Below are 21,203 nucleotides of genomic sequence, written 5' to 3' on the forward strand. Positions count from 1 at the left end.
AAGTCACTGTTGTTTCCAGATCTAAAGTAATGCCGAGTTCATTTATGGGATAATTTCTTACTGTCCATTGTTTGAGCGTTTTGAGTATTTACAAAAGATACGTGAATCAACATGAAACCTGTAACGATAGAGTAGACGTATAGTAACTCCCCCTATTTCCACCGGTCCCGTATTTCCACCGTCTTGCGTGTATGTGTCACTTAATATCCATTTCTATACAAACCAAGACAGCGGACTCCTATAGAAACACAACCACCCACAACATAGGTGTATCTAAATTAGCTATGTACCAAAAATGACATTTTACCGTGACTCGAGGAGCTGTAAACAGTGTTGTAAGGCTGCGTGTACACAACCGCTTGGAGCTCCAGTGGAATTTTAATTTCACGACGAGAATTCTCGGTCTAACCGTCCATGTGCCGTTGAAACGGTGTAAATAGGGGACCCATCAGGCCAGCACTATAACTCCGAGCGTGGTAAACAAAATCGGATATTTCAGGCAGTAAATGCTCCCGTTAAGAACCAAACCAGATTTTGTTCAAATCTACACAACTATGGCTACTGAAAAATGTAAGGTTCATTTAGTAAATGTTATTTTGAAGTGTTAAAAAACATCGTTGTTTTAGAATTTCTGAACAAAAGTGGTGATAATTGGGGGTGTTACGATAGCGTTGTCGAATTACATTTTTGGTAATAAGGTTTAATGTTGGCTCACTGGCGTAAACGACAACCGACACCTGAAGTTCACCTAATGCCTGAAGTTGCCCTTTCTCACATTAATCCATATAAAATTGAAAGTTGTGTGAATGGGAATGCCAGCCCTCTCCATTTTAGAGTCAGAGCATATAACTTAAGTGTAACAGGTTCGTACAGTGTATCTAGGCTAACGACCAACTTCTTAAGAATATCCTAGTTTATTGTGTGGAAGATATATCATTTCTGCTTGCATAGCATTCTAAATTTGCGTCGTTACGAGCCCCACGCTAGCAAATCCACTTGCATACGAAATACTTTGCATTCTTCCACGCCCGGTGGCTTCAAGTGTTTTTACTGGCCCAAATTCACCCATTCACGATATAATTGTATTTCTAGTGGAAATAATTAGCTAGCTTCAAAGAATAAAGCAAATCCTCTCTGACATAGAGCCGACGTGCGCCAGTGAACAAAGTTTTGTGTAGGCTATTTAGACTGGCCAGCAGATTGTGTTCCCCAAATAAGTATTGGAATGTCATTGGTATTACTGATGGTTCACCTGTCGGTGTCTGCCGCTTGTGGAGTCCGAGAATAAAATTCCTCTGCTTAAAAGCCAGCGAAGTCTAGTAGGCCTACACGCCCCCATATCTACCCTCAGATAATTTTGACACATTGTAACAATTCCAATGCAACAACATTAAGATGTTCGAATCTTGGAGAACACCACAGACAAACAGTGGACGTTCTTTTCATCCATCCTGACTGTCATTGGTCCACCACGGTTATATGAAATCTACAGCTGTGCTTCCTTATACCCTTCTTCCAGTAGTAACATGCCTCAAACTATTTTGGTGAATAATTATCAGAAGCTACACGAATGGCTAGGTGATGTGTTACAGTCCAAGTGATTCAGAGTTATGGCATTTGTAATTTGAGACCAGATGCGCCTTGGGGTTAGGGTCATATGTTCCACAGTGTGATTGCCCATCACTGATTGCTTCGAATTTGGCATAGGATATACAATGATACAAGCCACCGTTTCACAACATGCTTCCATTGTGAAATTCTGAAGCAACACATTTTATTGAGAATTATTACAATTTCAATGAATCTGTATTGAACTGATATAAAGTGCAATGTACAACATTTATGTGCCTGGTGTGTCTTTCGCTTACCCCTCTTTTCTTGGTATACTTTGATATTATTAGATTTCTTCCCATAACACCAAATCTCCTCTCCTCCATCCACATGGCTTTGGGATTAGGGGATTTCCACAACCCTGATTACAATGTTTCTTGTTAATAATCTCTAATCTTGTCCACACTCCCCCACCCAAACTGTACAGTAGGCTATGTGGTCACCACTGCTACAGTTCTAAGTAGTCTAAAATGTGCTCTGTGTACTAGACAATTGCCAAAGAGCCAGTGTAGCTTAGCAAGGATGGCTAATTGCTTCTACTTAATCAGCAGATTCCTTCCCTTCCTCTCAGATCCTGGGGAAAAACAAGTGTTAACAGCATTTGCTTCATGTCAGAAAACACTGATTTCACGGGAGGCCACTTCATGACATGTTGGGTGCAGTGCAGCTCATTTAAAGTCTAGTCCTAACACAGCAAAGACGAAGCCTCCGTAGATTTCCTCCCCTGCTGCTGTTGCTTCTGTGGCTGCTACTTGACTTTGCTTGAGTTGATTTGGGTTGTGTTGTGATTTTGTTGAGCGTGTTGCATCATGGTTGCAAGACTGTGAGACTGAGGCATTGTTCTTTGTCGCAGTGGTCTCTAAAATCTCCAGGGTGTAATGTCAGTCATTCTTACTTTCGGTTGTGAATTTCTGCAAGTCTCAAATCTGTTTGAAAATTTGACACAGACTGCCCTCACAGCTCAAGCTGGATTAGGGAGAGGATTTTACTGAGGAAGGATGAGACAATATTGGTCCACACCCCCCTGTGCTTGCAGATATTGCTCCGAGACATTATGCACACATGCTGCTACACAGAGACATTATTCACACCTTGGGACATGCTTCCCGAAACCATGATGCATCCATCACACACACACACACACACACACACACACACACACACACACACACACACACTTATCTCATTTCAAATCATAGATTCCCAGCGTTCATGTTTGTAGTTGTCTGAATGTGTGCTTGTGGAAGTCCATGTCTAATGGCTTAATTAATTGCGTTAAGGTCCTTGTGATCTGTTGTGTGGCTTTTAATAACTTGTGTTCTTCCGGTGGCTTCTTTTATTGTGTGCATGGGGTCTCTGGAGTTTTTGAAACCTAGTTACACAGCTTAGGCACAACTTTTTCACAACACATTGTTAGATGTGTTCAAAATATGCCGTTTTGTGTGTATGACCTGCACTTGACGATGCCTGCTTAAGGGCATCTGTTACCATGTAATTCTGTTTGTATGGTCTCAGTTGACATCTCCTACACAGGTATGCAAATTATCCCTCGTTTGCTCGCAGTGGCTGCTTGGGGAATGCAAATTATTACAGGCAGCTGCGAGTGGCAATACTGGTCTGTCAGGTCCAGCTATGTGTAAGTTGGAGAGGAAGAGTGGGAGAGAGTGAGGCAGAGGAAGAGAGGAAAAGAGTGAAAGAAAGACATAGTGGGAGAGAAAGAGAGAGAGAAAGAGAGAGAGAGAAAGAAAGAGAGAGACTCATAGATAGAGCAAGCAGAGGGGGAGGGGACAGTTATGAGTAGAGAAGGCAAGGGTGGGTCTATCTCCCTTTCTGAGGCAGAGAGAGGGAAGGTGGAAAAGAGGAGGAGGAGGGGGTGCAGGATTTGAAATGCTTGTGTGCCTACACCTGCTCTAAAACAAGATTAACTCGAGGGGGGGCTCACAGTTTTGCGTTTGGTCCTGCTGTGAATGTAAGCATGCATGCCGTTTTGTTTTGTGTTTCAACGTGCTTGGGCTGGCTGCATGTGTGGCTGGGGGGGGGGGGGGGGGGGGGGGGGGGGGGGGTTGTTTGCTTTTGCAGTTTGACACACTGCTGACTATCATTTTAACACTTGCCTCATGTTTCCAAAACTCTCTGGACACCAGCAAGGCATTTGTGCCTCTATGTCTGCAACAAAAAACTAGGCTACGTATTAAGAATTAAAGGACTTCGGAAATACCACTGGCCATTTCATCAGGCACCGTGGCCGATTAAACACGTTGCTTCCACAACACAATCTGTCCAACCATCTGCTTAATTTTTCATCATTCAGATGGAATTTCCAGATTTTGTCACATGGTTCCATTGAACGAAAAAATCTGTGAAACCTTTTGAAGACTTATTGTGAACAACAAAGAAAAGAATTGAGTAGACTAGTAGAACCTAGACTACCTTTTGTCTGGAACTGTCTGCAAAATCTGTCAGACAAATGCAAAGCAAAAAACTACAGAAAACCAACCCTCCACCTCCCAAAGCGCAAAATATTGCCATAGAGCCGACAAGAAGTGTGTGTTTTTGATTGTCATAATGAGCTCTTGTTGACGGATCAAATGAAGTGTGTTTTCCACTGATCAAAAAGCAGCCTGTCACCCCCTGCGCCTTTGTCAGTCCTCCTCCATATGTGTGTGTGAGTGCATGTGTGTGTATGTCTGTGTGTGTATGCATGTGCATGCATGTGTGTGGTAAAGGCGTGAAGGTGTGGCTGCCTGGTACAGCCGGGTGCCTCTCCAGCCCAGCGGCAACCTAAGGGAGGTCCTGAAGGAGGGGGCAGTGGGCCTTGCTAGCCCCACCAGGCAGGCAGGCAGGCAGGCAGGCAGCCTTCCCCAGGGCGGATCCCAGGAGATTAGGGCAGGGGTACGGGGGCTCCTGACCACGCACAGACAGATTAGAGGCTCTCGGCTCAGACACCGATCCCGTCAAGTGTGGTGACTGAGCTCCGAAGAGCGTTTGTGTGTGTGTGTATGTGTGTGGGGAGGGGGGTTGCGTTATATGTGTGTGTATGTATATATGAGTGTGTGTAGCGTGAAGAGCCCTTGATCGTGCCAACCGCTGTGCTTCCCCTCCCTGTCGCTTGTCAGATTGCGCCCAGCGCACAAAGGAGGAACTTCAGACTTGGATGCGCTCAAGGTGCCATTAAAAATGCATACACAATTTTATTTGATATATCATGCGTTTTCCCAGCGGAGTTTCACTGGGTGCTCCTTCATCCTCTTCAAACATCCACCCCAAATCTCCCTATGAGGCGTAATTAATTTCTTTCGAAAAAAATCAGGATTGGTTACTTGAAAATAAGGCCACAACGTGGACATGCAGTAAGTGTTTGTGTACCAACAACAACCATCACTGCACTCTGTTTTTAAAAACTACACAAAAACACTTTTAAAAATATACCATAATCGCATCTTTCTTTTTTTCCCTTTAGTCCTCCATCCTGACACGGTCGGCATTGAATCCCTAGTGCTCAGTGACAAATGGCCACCGCCCTCCCTCCAATCCCTCCCCCATCTGGGGATTGGCGATACCACACAGTCTGAGGATTTGCGCTGCAATAATCTAGGACGCTTTTTTTTTGGGGCGGGGGGGGTGTGAAAACGAGGTACTCAGCCCCCTGGTGCGCTTCATTGCACAACACGCAGCAACACTCGCTTTGGTTCTTCCCTTCATCCATTTGCCAAACAAATGAAACGAAATGACATGAATGAAAGCGCCCAGTGCTTTGCTGTTAAAAGTGGGTGGGTGGATGGGTGAGTGCGTTTTGTGGGATGGTTAGTGAAGGTCTCCCTGGCAGTGTCTTTGGGTTTGGGAGCCGCTCATGTCCTCTGTTCGCTTTGCCATGCATGCAGGGTGGCAGTAGCCACCAGTGTTGATTGTATAGTGCTCCAACCCACCCCCACTCCCCCCCCTCCCGCACACAGAGCTGCCGTCAGTCTCCCAGCAGAAGCGGGACAGCACAACGACAGGCCAGGATATGAACGCTTTTATCATCAATGCTGATAATAGACACAACAGCGGCCGAGGCAGCGTGCCATGGTAGTTCATTTTTCTCAATATTGTCGGCGGGTTAACTCAATTTAGTGAGGTGTAGCCTGCATAGCCCCATTAGAGCACAATTACCACAGAGCTTACGACAATTATTTCCTCACAAAGGATGAATCAATGACCCCCCCCCTTTACCAAAGAAGCAATATCTTCTTAAGTGGGTGTATTTTTTTTCCCCAACGAAACCCCAGGAAATAGCTTTATTTCTGTGCTTGGAAAAAAATAGAAGGGGTAAAGAAAAGGAGAAAAAAAAACGCTCGAAGTGAGCCAAGGCAAGCAATGTGGGTAAACTAGTGGCAGAAGGCGGCTGGAAAATCCTGATGGGTGTTTTTCTTTTCCTGATGTTCCAGTGGTCCTCCCTTCAGCGGCCGGGGCATTGTTATCTGATGGCCGGGCTTTGCTCTCTCGCGCTCCGGCTGTTTAACAATGCTCAGTCTCCCAGAACAGCGCGGCTCTTTATTCCGCCGGTGCTACTTTAAACACGGCTTCTGCACTGCGCCGCTCTCCGCACAGCCAGTGTACTTTAACTGGTCCGGGCTAATGGGGCCACCATTGGTAAATGCATGTTACGCTCTACTACAGCGTTTGAAGTGGAGCACATAACTATGGGCTGTTAGCATGTTTGTATATCTCATTTTTTTTTTTAAAGATGGGTTTTCAAACCATCTTATTACTGTGTGAGGGGTGCAGCACACTGGTAAACTCATTCCATTCTATTCTTGGGCATCAGACACTCCAGCTCTCTCCCTCTCTCCCTCTCTCCCTCTCTCCCTCTCTCTCTGTACTCTTCCCTTTCCTTTTGTTTTCCTTTCCGTCTCTTCCTTTCCTAGGCACTCCTTTCTCCGACAATTGTCTCCCCACCGCCACCTCTTCTTCGCTTCCTCTGTCCTATCCTGAGTCACTAAACCCTGGCTGCCCACACGAGAGCAGTTAATGAAATTTAGCCTTTTATCCCATTAAGATGGAGGTCAGGCGACCATAGGTTCCAGCGCCGGCTAATATGGCCCCTTTGTGTGTTTTGTGTCCCCGTTTTGTGTGCTCGGCGTCTCTCAGAAGCACGTTGATGAGCCTTTACAAAGTTACCCAGTCGACAATGAGCTTTTTATAGGCTACCGAGGAGGGTGACCAAGGTCTCAACCCTATTTTGTCTGCCAAAATGCCCCCCACCCCCAATCTCAATTAACAAGACAGCCACTCTCTCTGGTTGTCACGCTCACTGGCAACCCCCCCCACACACCCTCCAGCCCACCCCAGCAACCCATAGCCATAGGGGCCTGAGTCTGGCCCTTGATGCACTCTGCTGGCTAATAACTGGCCTGGTGAGCCAGTGGTTTGCTGGAGCCTGAAGAGGGTGTTTATGGGTGCTGGTTTTTATCTGTGGGGTCACAGTGGGAGCAGTCGCAGTTCTCTGTGGTTAACAGCTGTCTCTGGCAGGAAATGACCAATTCAGGGAGGACAGGAAGGCCCATGCTCTCCTCAGCACGTCCCCAGCTTGTCATCAGCATGCCCGCCCAGCGCCTCAGCGTGAGAGCAGTATAATCATAGGGAAGGGAGGGAAGGATGTGCAGAGAAAGGATAAGATTTGATTTCTCTCTTTCTTTTCTCTCTCTCTCTCTCTCTCGCTCTCTCGCTCTTTTTTTATGCTGCTTATACACACTCTTTCTCTTTATATGTTGCTTACACACTCTCCCTCTCTCTCGCTCTCTCCCTCTCTCTATCTCTCTCTCTGTTGCAGTAGAAGGCTAAGTGTTTAGTTAGTGAGTGACTTGTTGCAGTCTAATAGTTGAGATTGCAAGTACACTTTTTCTTTTGGTCTAGACTGTGTACTCTTTTTTTCTTCTATGATTGGAGAAGATTCTTCTCTCTTTCCGCTTTCTTTTTCTGCTCCACACCTCCCTGTCTGCTAGTGTCACTGCTCCCTTCCTTCCGTGAAGTGGTGCATCGTGTAGGCCGCGGATCTCCAGCGTAGATTATAGAGTCTGTAATAATGTGTGTCAGAGGCAGGGGTGGCAGTCTAATTGGTGCCTTTGCTCCCGCAGCTGTCTGGAAGCGCCGGCATCTGTTTCGCTGCTTGCTGCGCGCTCAGTGCAATCTCCCGTTCTCTCGCTCTATCTTTTTCTCTCTCTCTCTCTTTCTCCCCGTCTCTCCACGCCGTCTAACGTGGACACGCACCGCCAGCTTGTACGCCCCCGCTTGCCCCACCCCCCCTCCCCTCGTGACACCCCTCTGCCGCCCTCACGGCTAAACCCCTGCGCGATCCTCTTTAGTCCCTTTGTTTGGCAGAAACATCAATTGTGTCATCTGCTTTTCTTTCCCCCTCTCCTTTCATAAAGGAGGGTAATGACAAAGAAAAGCGGATCCATCTCCGATCTGTGTCGCAATGCAAGCTGATAAGATTGGTAGAGCACTCGCAACTAGGCAGGGGGTAGATGTGTGGTTTTGTGTTTGTGTGTGTGTGTGTGTGAGAGAGAGTTTTAATGGGGTGGGGGGTAATTGTAGTCATGTTGCATACATGTATGAACGTGGATGTTTAGCCGATTAAAGGGTAAAGTATAGATTAGGGCATGCTAAAGATGCCGGAGCAGGCTAAGTGCTGACTATCCGCATCTGGCCAGTTAATGTTGGTGAAGTAATGCACACTTTGCAGATCTGCTTTAGGCTAAACCCCGCTGTTAACACCCACTTGTTTATCATCCCACTCCAGGCTCTTATTGCGTCTCCTGCGCAAACATAGGAAGAAATTTGCACAAAAATTTGATTTCGGCTGATTGATGAAGGACTCGGTTGATGTTTCTAGCCTGACTGCATTCACTGGCAGCCATGATAATAAAGAAATAAGAGAGTTAGTAGGGGGTGTGTGGGGTTTTTTTCCCTTTAGTTTTTGTTTTACTTCTTTTATGGGCTTTGCTGTTTTGGAGCGATAATGGCTGTTTCTCCTGGGCTTGCTGGTTTCTCTGTGGTTTTGTCATGAGTTCCTGTGAATTTTCCTCTGTTCCTCATCCCTGCCTCAGTGCTTTGCTTCTGCTACTGCTGCTGTTACTGCAGTCCTTGAGGTTGTCTAACCTGTTATGCCACATGGTTATCAGAGAACTGCCCCCCCCCCCCCCCCACACACACACACACACACACACACAACCCCTAAGCTCCCCCAGCCTTCTTGGGCTCTTGGGGTGTGTCTGTGCTGAGCCAAGAAGGCACCCTGGGGTCTGGTGTTCCTCCTGAGATGCCTTCACGCCCCTGCGCTCCTTTTCTCTCCTCTCGCGTTCCTCTCGAGAAATGTGCAATTGGAATATCACATTACAAAACCTTGATGGTTATGGAAAATCTCTCTCTCTCTATCTCTCTCTCTCTCTCTCTCTCACACACTCTCACTCTCTCTGTGTGCTTGCTTGAGCCCTGTCAGAAGAAGAGCGTCCTTATCATCACATTGTGAAACTCTGTGAGAGGATCTCATTCCCCGAAGACTTGGAAGAGGCTTAAGCCAGCGCCTGCTGCTATTTCAGGAGCAAGGCGCGTGTTAGTTGATAAAAATCTTGACAAAAAGTAAAAGCTACTCACGCCCAACCCCCCCCCCCCCCCCCCCCATTGGAGTGCTTCTGCGCCGCCACACCACTGTTATCTTCATCAAAATAAACAAGGCTGTTTGCCTTTGCCTGTGATTGTTTTGCTCAGACAGGCACCCAGGGGAATGGTGCTAATGTGTCTCAGCAGAGGACGTGTTATCGTGCCAGTCCCAGAGTGAGACTCCATGAGTTCAGCTTCATTAAACTCCTCGGCTTGAGTCAGGAGAGAAGTTTGTCGAGCCGCTCTGGGGTGTGGGATCAGGGTGCTGTGAGGCGGCAGTTGTGGCTATACAAGCTACACTTGTTTGGGCTCTCACCCTCTATTTGGACACAGTGTGCTAACTGTGTCAAACTGTATGTTTTTTTCTTTCTGAAGAGATGTAAGGGTGTAGCAGCAGCTTTTTAAGTGACCCTGATACCTTCATATCACAATGAAGATGGTTGTTGTTTATACAAAGACAATGCAGGTGCTAGCTGTTGGTGCAAAGCTCTGAGGCAAGTCTTTGATTACACTGTGGATACTTGGAAGAGCAATTCCTAGATTGCGTGGATGTCCCCATCTGACTGGCTGTAGCTGTCTTGTCCAACCCCCCCCCAAAACACACACACACACACACTCCACTACATCTCATCTGCAGTGTGTGTTGCTGGAAAACCAAGATGGGAGTCGGAGCAGCCGGCTGTAATTGGCCTGGCCAGCTCATTATTCCCGACGGACGCATATTTGGCTCACCATGCTGGAGGAGGAAGCTGCGCCACGGCGCTCGGGGTCAGAGGTCACCTTCAGCCACAGTGGCACCATTCAGCGTCCTGACGGGAGCCGTCCGAAACACAGGGGAGGTCAGCCCGCTTCCGCCAACACACACACTGGCCATCTTTATCATAGCCCGCTTTGATATTTTAATAGTCACGCTTGTCTGTGCGTTTTCGAGCCGCGCTCCATGACTGGACTGTACTGTGTACTGCGCAGTGGAGCGGAGCGGAGGGGGGAGATGGGGGTGGGAAGTGGCTGATGGGGTGGGCGGCAGACGGAAAGACCCAAACACAGTGATGGACTGGAGAGAAGGAGATGAAGAATGTCCAGCGCCTGTTTTCCAGTCTCTGTCCATCCTGACAGCGGCTCTCTTGGGTCACTGCCGGAGCCTGGTGGTGGAAAAAAATGGCACAATCGATCTTTCAGTCAGTGGAAGACCCCACAGAAGAGCAAACGCACAAGCCAAGAGGATTCACTGCTTATGACGTCAGCAGACGCACATTCTTACGTGGGCCACACAGATAAAGAACAACAGTTTTTGTCTTATATTTTTTCACTTCCTTTTTCAAATGTCATAGCAGGTACCAGAAAGCACTGAAGTCAAGTCAAGTTTATTTATATAGCACATTTCATATGGCATACACAGACTCAATGCGCTTTTAGAAAAACATTATCAAATAGACATTAAAACACATTGATAGTAAAATAAAATAAAAATAAAAAATTAAAATGGTAATAGAAATAAAAGTTTCTGATAAAAGTAATCATGAATGAAATGATTCATGAGTATGAAAATCATGAGTATGAAAGTCGCCACACCAACTTGGAAAGACCTTAAATTTTAACCAAAAGCTGAGGCAAATAAATATGTTTTCAGTCTGTTTTTAAAAGAATTCACTGATTGAGAAGATGTCAGTTCAGAAGGTAGGGAGTTCCAGAGTGTAGGGGCATAGTGACTAAAAGCACCATGAGCGGAACTAGTATTTATTCTCGGGATTAAGAGGAGACCTTTGCTTGAGGACCGTAGGCATCTGGCTGGAGTATATGCAGTTAACATGTCAGAGATATATGATGGGGCTAAGCCATTCAATGATTTAAAACCATCCAAAGATATAAATGCAGTGCAAAAATCATTATTTGATTTTTAGATATGTGTAATTGCCCTCGTGTGTGGTATCTGCTTGTGAGGTATAATCACACCTGCACTAAGCAGAATGTGATTTTATGAAGAGTGCTCTGTCTGTGCTGTGTTTTTCTTGCATATATTTGCCTTTTATAGGAATCGCCTCCTGCCAGCCATTTTAATCTCGGTCAGTAGACCAGAGTGGAAGTGGGATTGGTTGTGTACAAAAAGAGAGAGCAGTAGCCTTTGCAGCATCTTCCGGACTGACAAAATAACTGACTGCCAAAAATATGCAACATTTGAATCGATTTGGCGTGCATGTAATCAGTGCTATTGTTAAGGGTTGTGTCAGCGTGGCTTTATGTGAATGTATTTGTATGTGCGTGTCTGTGTGTGTGTGTGTGTGTGTGTTTGCAGTGTTGCTATGGACCATGCATCCCTCGCCTGTGACAAGACTGTGAAAAGAAGCCTAGTCTTATTTGTTTTGTTGAATCTGCTACTGTGTGCAGGTTTTTGTGTGTGTGTGTGTGCAAGTGTTTTTGTCTGTATCTTTGTGTGTGTGTGTATTTGCAGACACCTAATTGAGTGTGTGTCCTTGGTGCAGCCCTGTGTGTTTGGAGGAGGGGAGGGCCCGGGCTTGCATCCTCACACAGCCTCCTCATTGTTTGCTAGAGTGCCCAGGCCTTGGCTTCCTCTGCCCAGAGCACTGAATGCTGCTAGACAACTGCTTGGGCCGCCACTCTGCCAAGGCTCTCAGGGGCCGTCGGGGCCTGCGCTCCCAAAGACTGGGAATGCTGTGCTGTTTGCATTAATAAGGGCCTGGCCCTGGTGGTGTGAAAAGTCGCCCCGGCCAGCCAAAATATTCTCATCTTTTAAAAAAGAAAAAAGATATCAGCCTTGCACTTCCGACAACTAACTTCAAAAGAAATGTCTCCATGTGCTCTTATTTTCTAAAGGGTGTGTGTGTGTGTGTGTGTGCACACTCTCACTCTCTCTCTCTCTCTCTCTCTCTCTCTCGCTCCCTCTCTCTCTCTCTCTCTCTCTCTCTCTCTCTCTCTCTTCTGTCTTTACCCCCCTCCCCTCCTCAACCTTGGTCATTTCATTATTTGGTGGATGCCTCTGATTTTTTCTTCACCTGCCAATAATGGTTTCCTCCCTCCGTCACACACATTTCCCCCCAATTACTGCGTGTCACCCTTCACCCTTTCCCCTCCCCCTCTCCCTCCATTCATTATGGTCCCTTCGCTGCCTGCCTGCCACAGTAACTCTCTCCCTCCCTCTCCATCTCTCTCTCTCTATCTCCCTCTCTCTACCCATCTCCCTGTCTTTTACCAACGGCCACAGTATCTTTCCCATTTTTATGCAACTGTAACTACCTATCTCTCTTTGTTTCTCTATCATTGCCCACACTCTCTCTCTCTCTCTCTCTCTCCCCCTCCCTTCTCTCTCTCTCCTCCCCATGTGTCTTATCTCTCCGTAGTAGCTGGCCCTCACGGCTTGTCCCTCTCCCCCTCTCCCCATCCCTTCATGTGTCCTGCCTGGTCAGTAGACCCTCCCGGCCCCCCTCCATGTGTGCTGAGCCGTGTGTGGTGGTCCGTGGGTGTTGGTGCTTTTGTGTGCAGGATTAATATTTTATGAGGGCCTTGATGAGGGCTGTTCACGGCTTTGGGCAAACAGTCCCAGCTGAGCTCCCAGTGCTCCCAGCATGCCTGTTCATCACCAAACTCGCCTGGGAATCTCTCCCTCGCTCTCCCCCTCTCTGCCTCACTCTCACTCTCTCTCACTCCACGCCCTCCCCTAACTAAAGTACAATAGGCTGTCATCATTTTCCCTGGCGTGTCAAGTCAAGAAGCCTCTCCCTCCTCTCGCTTTTGTGTAGCACTGGGATTTTGAATTTCAGTTTAACGCCTTTGTTGATGTCTGTTGCAGACCACCACAATTTGGCTACTATGAAAATGTCGTGGTGAGTTGCAACGTGTCTCGTATTGCTTTGTTTTTTTTAGCTTTAAATTAGTTCATCCTGCTGGAAACCCATCACATCTCGTATTTGCGGTGTTTTTTAACTACAGACAGCTTGTTAGCTGTGGGGGATTAAATGTTGACTCTTGACACACGGTCCTAAACCATTGAGGATTCTTTTGGGGGGAGTACGGGGGATGTTGCCACTTTTGGGGCTCGCTATTCGTTTTAATCGTCATTGTTAAAACCCAGAGTATCTATGTCAAACCCCGGTTTAGCTGTGGCAGGCGACTGGCAATATCCATCTGTCACTCCAGCTGCGGTGCTGAAGGCGGGGTTGAAGTTCCTGGTTGTGGGTACGCGGACGTAAACACCCTAAAGTGGGCGGAGATATTGTATTCATCAGTGCGGTTAAGTTCTCGCCCATACGCGAGAAAATTAAATATTAAGTATCACGACCCCGCCTGTTAGAAAGCTGCTTCATTGAAAACTCTGTTTTGGGGGATGCGTAAAAACGCTCCGCCTATTCCCACCAGTCTGCTCTCACTGCTACCTCTAATCTCCGCCGCTTGCGAACAATGTAGCGCACACATAATGGGATCTATAGACTGTGTTGGCTAGGCTCCGGTGTCGTTTTTTTAAATTTCTCCGCTTTTCAGTGTTGTTGTTTTTGGATTGCGCTTTAACACGGATCGGATGGGACTCCAGGGAATGAGCAGCGACGCCTCTGAATGAAGTAAGTGTACGGTGCTTCATGCAAGTGAACTTTGATTGACGTGTCTCCTCGCTATAATATGCCCGGTGCTCCCTTCGTGATGTGTCTGAATTTGGATGTAACAAATGCCGTGACACTAACAAGACAAAGTAGCAATTAGATGTAACAGTCTTACCTTGCTTACAATTCCTATCTTTTTTTTTTATTACAAAGTATCGTCACAGACAAAAGCCGGATATCACTGGGTTCCCAAGAGTGGGCGTTTTGCTAGGCATATTTATTTAGTGATCACTCCTTATAAAGATTTTAATTACTGCCAACTCATGCATGGCTGTTTTTTTTTGCCCTGCAGGCTGCTGGTAGTTGTTGGGCCTTTTTCTGGTGCATTTTAGATATTCACTGTGACAGTGTCTAACTGCTGTCAGGGTCTGGTGGTTCATAGCCTTTCCTTATGCTTTCATATATTCCCTGAAGCCGGTTCATTGAAGCTAGAAGAGAGGGGCCTTAGAGAATGCATTGATTCAACCTCTCACCACCCCCCAACTCTTCCTCCCACTCTCCTCTGCACTCCCAGAGTCCAATACAAGAGGGGCTTTTGCAGCCTTACTCCAAACAACATGAAAGAGCTTGAAAAGGGAAATGGCACCTCGACCAGATTCAAGTGTCCTCCACAGCCACTTCAGTGCGCCAAACATTGGAGGCCCCCCCCAAAACATTTGTTTTTGCCACCAGAATGGCTGCATCAGACCCGGCGGGGTATTTGCATATTTCCATGTGACAGAATTGGCTCTGACAAGTTAAGTGAGAGCATAGTTCGGCAGGGGCCTATGAATACGTGTTGATTGCTATTGACTCTCCACGCATGTTTCAGATGTCTCTTTTCAGTCAGCAAAGATGTTTTCCACCGAAATTAAACCAGATGCATTGCTGTGCATGTTTTGGCCCCTGTGAAAGTGTGTTGACAGACTACACTTTTGCAGGCGCTTAGTAAATGGCACAGATTGTGTATGCAGCTGTTTTGAAACTGCAACATTGGACTGTTTTTCCTTATCCTCCACATTCATTAGATAATCTCCATGCTGTTCGTCCGCTTATTGTCCCTGGCTGTCTCCACCACTCTCGCTTGTGTGACAGCCAGCCTGCGAGACTTCACTCTCTCTTCCTCCACCCCCCCCTCTCTCCTCTCTCTCTCTCTCTCTCTCTCTCTCTCTCTCTCTCTCTCTCTCCCCCCCCCTCTGTCTCTCTCCTTTCCTTTCAGAGCTGGAGCGGGCTCTAAACTGCTGGACTGGAATTTGAACATCCTCTCTTCCTCTCCGGTTGTCCCCCCCCCTTGCTCCCTCTTTTCCGTTCCTGCTCCATTGTCTTTTCACCCCCCCCCCCCTCTCTTCTCTTCCCTCTCCTCCCATCCCATCTCCCAGGAGTCTTGCTTATGTTCACCTCGTGCTCCGCTCATGGATGTGTGATATCCACCATCTGTGTGGGCGGTCAGCCTTCATTGGTCTGAGCATGCGTGGCGTGACAACAGGTTAGGTCTTTGTTGCCGACTTAATTTTGGGACGTTTCAATTCTGAATTGGCATTCCTTTCCTCTGGTCCATCTCTCTCTTTTTATTCTCTCTCTTTTCCTTTCCTCTCTTCTCCACTCCTCTGTCTAACTCTCTCCTCTCCTCTCCTCTCCTCTCCTCTCCCCCCCTTCCCCCATCAAAGCTGTACTTGTCTTGGAAGAGGCGCGCCTGGTAAACAGGCAGGGAGGCGAGGGGAGGGGAGAGGGCTGGGTGGTTGAGTTTGGCGGCATAGGCCCTTGTTGGCGCTCATTAACGAGTTGAGAAACCGCAGACAGATCCAGCTGTTTGTGGGCTACGTTTCCACCACTGTAACGTACCATAAAAATGGAAACTTGTAGCCGTGTAGACACTTGTGTTTTGTGTGTTTATGTGTGATCCTTGTAAAACAGCTCCTGCAAACACACATATATCTTGGTTGTGTGCACGTTTTCCCATTTGCTATTTATAGTGGAGAGATTTGTTTATCTTTCTCCCATCAAGTAATCATCTCGGCAATGGCATGCACAGCTGCTTGTTAAGATGCTGATTAAATGCATGCGTGTGTGAGAGAGAGGTGTGTATGTGTCTGCAAGGTTTGTGTGTATGTGTGTGTGTGTCACAGGGCGAGAGTAAGTGGCTGACGGGTGTGAAATCTTGCCGCGTGTGATATCTGGTTATGCTAATGATCTGGTTTATGGCTGGGGAAGCGGATGGTGAGTTGTGACTGAGGCCATGTGGTCTGCGCTCAGAGCAGGCAGTAAAACATGTGGACTAAGCCAAGCCGACACTAACACAGCAGAGAGAGAGAGAGAGAGAGAAAATGAGGGAGAGAAAATGAGGGAGAGAGAATGAGGGAGGGAGAAAGAGATGAGTGACCAGCCATCCCATAAATAACGACAGTTACTGTTAATGTAGTTGAAGCACTTAAGCTCTTCTCTCTGTCTTGATGTGTTTTCTTTATCCCGCTCTCTGTTTCTCTCACTATCTTGCTCTCCTTCACCCACTCATTCTCTTTCTGAATCATTCTCTCTCTCTCTCTCTCTCTCTCTCCCTCTCTCTCCTGTCAGTTTTGTGTTTGTCCTGTTGTTCGTGTGGAACAGCCCTTATTTGAATACGCACTCAACTCCCTTTGTGGCCATTACAGTTCATTAGCATCAAAATAAGATGTCATCATATTTGTTTGTGCCGAGGAGTGATAATTAGTGCAGGAGTCTGTAATTGGCCGTGTGGCTAAGTTACACTTGCTGAGATGAATATTTAGATGGGAAAAATTCCTCCAGGACAGTGTGTGTGTGCGTGTGTGTGTGTGTGTGTACGTGCAAGGTTTAACTAACCCTTACTTACATCTAGACGGGCTCGTCAAACGCCTGGATAATGTCATATCTCGTCTGTGAAATATGTGAGAGATATTCATGAGCATTCAAGAGGTGTGTGTGTGTGTGTGTGTGTGTGTGTGTGTGTGTGTGTGTGGATAGTGAAGAAGATGAGATGGATCAAGATGCCCCCGTCAAGCACAAATCCATACACACACACATGGATTTTGCTCCTCTGGCGAAATGTAAAAAATGAAAGAAGAAAACACGGACTCCTCCCGTGACAAGCTCGGGGGGTGCGCACTCATGAACTGTACAACTCGTATGCTGATCAAATATTCAGCAGCTTACATAGCTAATCGTTGCATTTTCTATTCCTACCTCTTCCTTTGCCTCGGCTCTTCAAACATTCACACACCCTTGTTTTCTCCCCCCCCCCCCTTTTTTTATCTCCCCCGCCCCTTAATTTACCCCATCTCTCCTTTCTCACCGTCTCTCTCACACTCTCTTTTTCTCTTCCGATTGCTCACACTCTCTTTCTATCCCTTGGTCTCTCACTCTACCTTCTTTCCTTCCTTCTCTCATTTTCTCCTTCTCCCCCATCACACACACTCTCTTTCTAGCTTTCACTCTGACTTCCTCCCATCCGCTGGTGTTGGCGGCACATCCACCTGCTCCCCCTGCTCCGACTGTTGAGTATGCTAATGAATCCCCCTCCCACCCCGGGCACAGAGAGGAGGTGATTAAACCACTGCAAACCTCAGGCACGCACACGCACACGCTCGCTCACACACACACACACACACGCTCGCTCACTCACTCACTCACACACACACACACACACACACACACACACACACACACACACACACACACACACATTGACTCACTCACTCACTCACTCACTCACTCACTCACTCACACACACACACACACACATACATACATACATACATACATACATACATACATAGACACACACCCACACACTCTCTCACTCTCTCTCTGTCTCTCTCTCTCTCTCTCTCTCTCTCTCTCTCCCCCGAATACATGTACTCACGCACACATACACGTACACAAACAAAAACACTGTCACACACACATGGTTATAGACATAGGAACATGTTCACGAATAAGCATTATTTTACTGGCAATCATGCAATCACTACGCACTGGTTTTCACCCCTCTCTCTCGCTCTCTCTCACACACACACTCAGACTCACACACTGGGGTGCGCTCGCGGATGCTGACACCCTCACACTACTCGGCTTCAAAGAGACTTGTAAATCCCAGCCACTCTCTCTCGCGCGCCGTTTTCAAAGAGCCAGCCAGCGCAGTAATAATCTCTGGCGTCGTTGGAATGTATTCGTCGCCTGGAGACAGTGTGAGTGCGTGCGCGTGCGCGCGTGTGTGTGTGTGCGTGTGTGTGTGTGTGTGCGTGTGTGTGTGTGCGCGTGTGTGTGCGCAAATGTGAGTGAGCGTTGCGAAACGCTTTGTCTTTGTCTTAACCAGCCCCTCTGTACCAGCAATAATGCTGAATGACAGAGCCTCACCTCTGCGTTTTTAAACTCCCCGCCACTTCACCACTCCACACCCACATATCCCCCACCCACCCTCCATCATACCCACTCCTCCTGGAAGCCGTGCCCAGCCCTCATGCCTCTTTGTCAGGCACTAGACACATCACTGTGCCCCCCTCCCTTCTTCTGGAGGGCCCAGCCCCTGTCTGAGCTCGAGTCAAACGTGCATGTGTAAGGAGTTCAGTCCACTCTATTATTATGAATTCATCTTGTGCGCCTGTTTTTTCACTGGGCCCGACAAAAGGCAAATGATGTGGAAAAAATGACCATGCCGGGGCCATATTTTGCTCTGATTGTGGTTTATTCTGCCATTTTTGCAAGTGTGCACAGTGCCGCAGTGTTTTTTAAAGATGTTTTTTTTTTTCGGACACAAAAGAAAGTCCTTTAGGCCAGACTGTCTGAAGTGTTTTGACAGACATTGGGCCCGTAAAGATGCAGACTGTAATCACTGCTGCTTCCTGTCTGCTTGCAATAGCAAACGAGATGGGTGTGGTGTGTTTGTGTGTGTGTGTGCACCAGTTTAATATAGGAGAGTGTGTGTTATAACTTCAGAGACTTTTTTTTATTTTCCTCTCAATGTCTGGGTGCTGCAGGCTTTGTAGGATGGCCTTCAGCTTCTTGTGCGCGGGCGTGTATAAAAATGTGTGTCAGTCTGCCTCGCTGTGCGTCTGTGTGTGCCTGTGTATGCTTTTCTGTCGGTCTCAGTAACTTGTCTTTGTGCTAGTGTGTGTGTGTGTGTGTTTGTCTGTGTGTTTCATGATTACTTTATGTATCACAGATATGTGTTGTCACATGTGTTTCTGTTGTGTGTGTGTGTGTGTGTCAGCAGGTGTTATGGACAAGCTTGATTGTAACTCACTGTGTCATGTGGAGGTTTCTATCTTGGCCACATTGTGTGTGTTAAACTACGGATGAATATGAGTGTGGCTCTTGTTCTGTATGTTTCTGTGTGGCTTCACTGCCGCTGTGTTTGTGCTGATGTATATGGATGAGAGTGTGTGGCTGTGGTCCTGTCTGACATGTTGATGGTGGCTGCCAGAGTTGCCGTCTGTGTGTGTCAACAGTACATATGTGTAGGATTGTGTGTTTCTCTCTCTCTCTCTCTTTGTGTGTGTGTGTAGTGCAGTGCAGCGTGGCAGATGCCGACAGTTAGTGTTTCATATGTGTGTGTGTGTGTGTGTGTGTGTGTGTTTGCGCACGGCATGGAGCCTGGCGACTTGAGGGTGTGTGCACACGCTGTAATTGCCACGAAGACCGTTTCTTTGGGAGCTGGCTGGAATTTTGACAGTGCTGTGGAGTGAGCTTAGCAACCCGACAAGAATGTGCACACTCCTCTTCTCACACTGTAGGAGTGTTTGGCCAGGGGGAGGTAGTGTGGGATAGAGAGAGATGGAGAGAGATGGAGTGTTTTTTTTTTTTTTTTTTTTTTAAGTCACATGTACTTCACCAAGAAGACCTCTTTGCATTTTTATAACAGCCACCTCAATGGGGACCATTTTCCGGCTACATGGGCTGTTTTCTCTCTTATGTGCTACTTGCATGAACCCACATAAATTACAGCTGACCTGGCCTGATGAGCTGGGTGTGTTTTTCTCTCTTTCTTCTTTCTTTCTCTCTCTCTATTTCTTTCTTTCTTTCTTTCTTTCTTTCTTTCTTTCTTTCTTTCTTTCTCATGCTGTCCATCTCTACCTCTCTCTCTCCCTGTCACTTTGCCCCCCCCCTCACTGTCTTTCTTTCTCTCTCAATCTCACTTTCTTTGTCTCTTTTTTTTTTTGTCTCTCCCTTGGTACTCCATATCTCCCCACCCTGCTTATACTGTCTCCCAAATCCCTTATGTCTGTGTGTGTGTGTATGAACGCATGTGTGTGTGTTAGAAAAGACAGACAGAGAGAGAGTGTGTGTGTCTGTGTGTGTCTGTGTGTGTGTGTGTGTGTGTGTGTGTGTGTGTGTATGCGTGCTGCGTAAACAAAGACAGCCGCAAGCCCTTTTACTGTCAGTCACTGTGCTCGTGCACGTTGCCCTGGGTTCCTGATTACCATTTAAGAGAAGTTCTGAATGCTGAGGCGGCAAAAACGGGGGAAAATGAAATAATAAAAAAAAGAACAAACTTTAACCCTCTTCTCTGAGCGAGACTACTGTCTGCTACTGACGGGCCCCTGAGGTCGTCTGTGAAGTTTGCAGAAGGGGAAGTCAACAAATAAAGACGGGTACTTAAACCTACAGCACTCTTCATCATTGTCCTCATCATCACCATCATCATCATCCTCCTCCTCCTCCTCCTCCTCCTCTTCGGCATGTCAGATTACCATCTTCGGTTCTGACTGGGCGATTTGTATTCACGGCAGCGTGTGCGGTTCTCGAGCTGTTCTCCTTGGGAACTTGTAGGGAGCTGAGCGATCCTCGTAGCCGCGCCAGGCTGCCGCGGAAGGAAGACTGCAGGGCTGCACCTCCCTGCGGGGCTGCAGGGGCCTCCAAAGTGAAGGGGGGAGTAATGCTCTCGGACAGGCGCCGGCGTGCAGGCCCTTTGTAGTTCACACTGCATGTTTGATCATCTTCATTATATGCGTGCAGCACGGCCAGTTGGAGCGCGTAGGGCGAAAGTGTCGACTGAAGGAGACTTCTAACACCCCCTGAAACCCTGTGCACTCTCCGAACCCTTACACACACACACACACACACACACACACACACACACACACACACACACACACACACACACACACACACACACACACACATACAGTACACACACTCATCCAAACTCTCTGGCCTTCGTTAAGATGGGGACGTTTGAGTGAGCTGACAGCGAGGCTTAATTGGGGTGGAGGGGGGTGGATAGAGAAAGCTGATGGTTACCACTGTGTCAAGCCTGGCCTCGCTTCTTTAGCCTGCCTTTGAAGGTGAAGATGCTGGGCTCCTCTTGGTGTGTGTGTGTGTGAGAGAGAGAGTGTGTGTGTAAGTGAG

The 21,203-nt window shown here is 47.4% G+C and overlaps 2 protein-coding genes across 2 annotated transcripts in view; both read left to right on the forward strand.

Annotated features, from left to right (window-relative positions):
* abcd1 (ATP-binding cassette, sub-family D (ALD), member 1) overlaps positions 1-16,170 on the forward strand; it is a 34,270-nt gene extending 18,100 nt beyond the window's left edge. Inside the window, exon 11 of the transcript XR_006032820.1 lies at positions 16,142-16,170. The gene's annotated coding sequence lies outside the window, so the exon portion shown is untranslated. The remainder of the gene's footprint in view (positions 1-16,141) is intronic.
* The window catches only part of plxnb3 (plexin B3), a 41,700-nt gene continuing 30,482 nt past the window's right edge, over positions 9,986-21,203 (forward strand). Inside the window, 1 exon segment of the mRNA XM_042097927.1 lies at positions 9,986-10,091. Within this exon segment, the coding sequence (XP_041953861.1) occupies positions 9,986-10,091 (106 nt within the window).

This window comes from Alosa sapidissima, chromosome 7 (genome assembly GCF_018492685.1).
Source record: "Alosa sapidissima isolate fAloSap1 chromosome 7, fAloSap1.pri, whole genome shotgun sequence".
NCBI lineage: Eukaryota > Metazoa > Chordata > Actinopteri > Clupeiformes > Clupeidae > Alosa > Alosa sapidissima.